Genomic DNA, 4,887 nt, shown 5'->3' with positions numbered 1-4,887 from the left:
TGGTGATCTGCTCCCGTAAAGATTACATACAAGAAAACCCTAGGAAGCTCAGTTCTACTCTGTAACACATGGAGTCTCCATGAGTTGGACTCGCCTCAACAGCAATGGGTTTGGTTTTTTTTTTTTTTTTTTTTTTTGAGCCCTCCCACACATAATCTCATTCTAGAAACATCTTTTGAGATGGAGACTGTCACTTTGCCCATTTTGCAGATGAGGAAACAAAGACTCAGAGATGGCAAGATGACCTTTACAAGGTCACACAGCCAGGAAGTTGCAGCCCCAAGGTTTGATGCAAAGTCGGGCTGACTCTAGAGGGCACACCCTTGCATCTGTGCCCCTCTCCCCGCCGTCAGGTGCCTAGGACAGGGCTTGTGGCAAGGGGTCATTATGGCTTTGACAGTGATTACAAGAACCACTCCAGACACAGAAGCCGGAAACCCCTCCACCCAGCTCCTTCCTCTTGCACCAGAGCCTTCTCGTGCTGTGGTAAAAACACTTCCCCAAGTAGCCTTGGCCAAAAGAACAAGAAACAGCCTTGTTCACAGGCTCCACTGTGGATTCCGGCACCTACCGGACAGCAGAACAGCAGCAGCGTGTATCCTCGCAATGCCCACCCCTCCCCACCTGGTCTACTTGACTCCCTTCTACCTGCTGCTAGCACTGCTTCTTGTCTTCTCAGGTGAGTGGGAGCTGGGACAAAAGAGGATCCACCCCTGGTTGGTCCCCAAGAGGTGCCAGGTGTTCTGGCCTGCCAGAAGGAGCTGGACCCCACCAAGATGGAGTGGAGGCAAAGCTGGCAACTTTCCTGATCCCAGCAGAGTGCAGACTCAGTTTCCAAAGAAGCAGCACCTTCTTGGAAGGAAGCATAGCAGAGTGGTTAAGCTCCCAGGCTCTGGACTCCCAGATGCTAGGTTCTGACTCGGACACTTGGGTGCCCATGCCAAAGGCCATAGCTCTGTCAGCTTCAGTCTCCTCTTCTCCAAAACAAGGTTGCTAAGACGACCCTTCCCATAAGGATGTTGTGAGTATTAAATGTAGAAGTCATAAGACTCAGCCCACCATCACCAGCATTAGTTGCCATCAAGTCGACTCCAACTCATGGTAACCCCATATGTGTCAGAGTAGAACTGTGTTCCATAGGGCTTTCAGTGGCTGGTTTTTTGGAAGTAGATTACCAAGCCTTTCTTCCAAGGCACCGCTGGGTGGACTTAAACGTCTAACCTGTGGGTCAACAGCCAAGCATGTTAACAATTTGCACCATCCAGGTACTCCTGGCTCAGCCTAGGACTTGCTATATAATTTGCAGGGCCCAGTGCAAAATGAAAATGTGGAGTCTCTTGTTCAAAAGTTCTTAAGAATTTCAAGACAGCAACAATAGAGCATTAAACCAAGCACAGGGCCCTTTAAGCACAGGACCCTATGTGACTATACAGGTTGCACACCCTTGAGACAAAGCTGGGTTCAAGTCTCATCACTGGTTTAAGTAACGTCTGTCTGGGCCTCGGTTTTCCACCTCTGTAAAAAGGGTCTAATAATAGGCCCTACTTTGTGATTTTGTTAGGAGGATTCAACGAGATAAGACATGTAAGGTATATGACACAATGTAAAGATTTAATAAATGTTGGCTACTATTGTTATCATGTCTTTTAATTTGAGGTCAGGCTGATTTAGCTCCTGAGCCTTGGAGTTCCTAGTTCAGCTCAGCCTCTGAGCACCAGGACTGTTGGATCCACCAGGCAGCTGCTTAACTCTTGTGGGGCTCATTCCATTTCCTAACCATCTGGGCCTCTGCTCCAGGCCCTACTGAGGTCTAGATTTTGTTCATCACATCTCAGGTCCCCAGGGTCATCTCCCCCAGGAGAGGTGCTGGTGGGACACGGGTGTGCAGTCACTCCACTGACTTGGGGCAACACTTAACTTCCTCAAACTGATTTCCTTGATTATAAAATGTGAATAATAATTCCTAGTCACTTATTCCACAAATAGGTGTCCCTGGGTAGTTCAAAAGGTTAACATGCTTTGCTGCTAACTAAAAGATTAAACGTTCAAGTCCACCCAGAGGTGCCTCATAAGAAAGGCCTATCAACCTACTTCTAAAAAATCAGCCATTGAAAATCCTATGGAGAACAGTTCTAGTCTGATACACATAGAGTTGCCATGAGTTGAAGACAACTCGATGGCAACTTGTTTTTTGGTTTATTCCACATATACTTTTAAGTGCTCACTATGTGTGTGATGGTTAATGTTATGTGTCAACTTGGCTAGGCCATGATTCTCAGTATTATGTAATTATCTACCATTTTGTGATCTGGTGTAATTATCTTCCATTTTCTGTGATCTGATGTAATTATCCTCTATTTTGTGACCTCCTGTAAGTAATTGTCTTAGTTATCTAGTGCTACTATAACAGAAATACCACAAGTGGATGGCTTTAACAAAGAGAAATTTATTCTCTCATAGCCTAATAGGCTAAAGTCCAAATCCAGGTCATTAGCTCCAGGGGAAGGCTTTTTCTCTCTGTCAACTCTGGGAGAAGGTCTTTGTCATCAATCTTCCCCTGGTCGAGGAGTTTATCAATGCAGGAACTCTGGGTCCAAATGATGTGCTCTGCTCCTGGTGCTGCTTTCTTGGTGGTATGAGTTTCCCATGTTGCTCTGCTCACTTCTCTTTTTTATATCTCAAAAGAGATTGGCTTAAATTGTAGATTAATTGTGTAGATTGAGTCTACATAACTGCCACTAATTCCATCTCATCACATCATAGAGATAGAATTTACAACACATAGGAAAATTACATCAGATGATAAAATGGTGGATAATCACACAATACTACGAATCATGACCTAGCCAAATTGACAGATATTTTGGGGGGACACAATTCAATCCATGATAGTAATATAATGTAATCACTTCCATAATGTGATCTGACTTGATCAGCCAATCAGTTGTAAGAGGAGTTTCTTGAGGGTGTGGACTGAATCCAATATACATATATATGGACATTCTGGTAAAGCTCGCTTGCTTGCTCTGGATCCTGTTTCTGGCTCATCATCATCTGACCTCTGGTTCTTGGAACTTGAGCCAGCAGCTTGTTGTCTGACCTTCCAACTTTGGAATTTACCAGCTGTGCAGCCTTGTGAGCCAGCAGCCTGTCATCTGATCTACCGGTTCTGGGTTTATCAGCCCCTACAACCACGTGAGTCAGGAGAAGCCTCTAGCCAACACCTAACCCACGGACTTTGGGACTTGCCCACCTCCACAGATGCGTGAGCCATTTCCTTGAGATAAATCTCTCTCTCTCTCTCTTTCTCTCTCAAAAACGCTTCACTAGTTTTGATTTCTAGAGAGCCCAGCCTATGAAATTTGGTATGGAGAGTGGTTCTAGAGCAGCAAAATCTTAAGGATGAGTTTTCTAAATTGGTTCTCAAGTCTGACTAGTCTTACAGGTGCTGATGATTCTGTCTCCAGTAGTGAAGAGGGTGCTGCTAAGTCATGGAATGAGGTGGTGATATTAATACACAAAATATCATCACCAATAGATCACATAGTGGTGAGAGGCAAGGTTTTGTGTAATCGCATGTTTGATACTTTTCTACAATTTTGTCAGAATGTGAAGTATAGGGAAGATGATTGGTTGGTCCTACTTTTGCTAGACAAAGTGGTGAAAGAAAGAGATGAGCTCAGAAGAATGTCACAGCTCAAGTGTTACAAAAAAGACCTTAAAGTTGCTACTTGTGCCCTGAAAGAAAGCCTTACGTCTTGTAGTAACAGAGCTGATATTGCCAAAAAACAAACCCAGAGTTTTACCATAACAGTGGCTGAATTACAATGCTAATTAAATTCTCAACCTCGAATGGTGTCTGAAGTTAAAGTGAGGGCATTGATTGGGAAGAAATGGGATCCAGAAACTTGGGATGGGGACATACGAGCAGATGATCAGGAAGCTGGGGATACTGAGCTGCTAAATTGCATTGAATAACTCCTGCAAAAAGAACCAGCCCTCTTACTCCCATCTGAAGAGATCTCTCCACCTTTGTCTGATAAGCCACCCTCCCCTGAAAAATCATTATCCCTTTCACCCCTATCTGATGAGATTAACCCAGCTGTACCTAAAGAGTCTTTGTCTGAGATATCACCTGGGGCAGTGCCTGAGGTAGATGCCTTACAAGACATTGCTGAATGTTTCCAGGACCAACGGCACCACTCATTTTTTGCTTCTAGACCTATAACTAGGCATAAGACCCAGTGAGCCCCAAAAGGTGAAGTACAAAGTGTGATCCAGAAGGAGGTATGCTACACTCCAAAAGAACTGCTTGACTTTTCTAGTATATACAAACAGAATCCTGGGGAATATGTGTGGGAATGGCTAATAAGGGTGTGGGATAATGATGCAAGGAACATAAAGTTGGATCCATCTGAGTTTATTGATATGGGCCCCTATTGACTATTCATTCAATGTTTCAGCTCGAGAGGTTAGAGAAGGATCTAACTGTTTACTTGGTTGTGTTGCTGAAGTCTGAATTATGTGGTGGTGCACACTAAATCAAGTTGAAGTACCAGACCTGTCTTGGTATACTATAGAAGAAGGTATCAAAATGTTTAGGGAAATTAGGATGTTAGAGTGGGTTTATCAGGTTAGACCCACATATCCACACGAGGAGTGCCCAAGGACACACCTTTTACCACAAAGGCAAGGAATAAATTTGTGAAGAGAGCCCCAGTATCCTCGAAGACTGCTGTGATTCCTATTTCACGTAAGTCAGATTTGACAGTGAGAATTGCCCTAACTGAATTAAGAAACCTAACTACAATGGGGCAGATTGGACCCTGTGGTGGTAGGGGCCAAGTGAAGAAACTTAAGCAAGAATAATGAGGTGGTTATGGTTCC

General features: G+C 44.2%; 1 protein-coding gene across 1 annotated transcript in view; it reads left to right on the top strand.

The window, feature by feature from the left end:
* The first annotated feature begins 599 nt into the window (after nucleotides 1–599).
* Nucleotides 600–4,887, top strand: part of SIRPB2 (signal regulatory protein beta 2) — a 31,306-nt gene continuing 27,018 nt past the window's right edge. The window contains 1 exon segment of the mRNA XM_023725606.1: nucleotides 600–679. Within this exon segment, the coding sequence (XP_023581374.1) occupies nucleotides 607–679 (73 nt within the window). The 5' untranslated portion in view covers nucleotides 600–606.

The sequence above is a fragment of the Trichechus manatus genome, unplaced genomic scaffold, assembly GCF_000243295.1.
Source record: "Trichechus manatus latirostris isolate Lorelei unplaced genomic scaffold, TriManLat1.0 scaffold00008, whole genome shotgun sequence".
In the NCBI taxonomy this organism is placed as follows: Eukaryota; Metazoa; Chordata; class Mammalia; order Sirenia; family Trichechidae; genus Trichechus; species Trichechus manatus.
The sequence above is the reverse complement of the archived record's forward strand: the minus strand, read 5'-3'. Positions and strand labels throughout refer to the sequence as shown.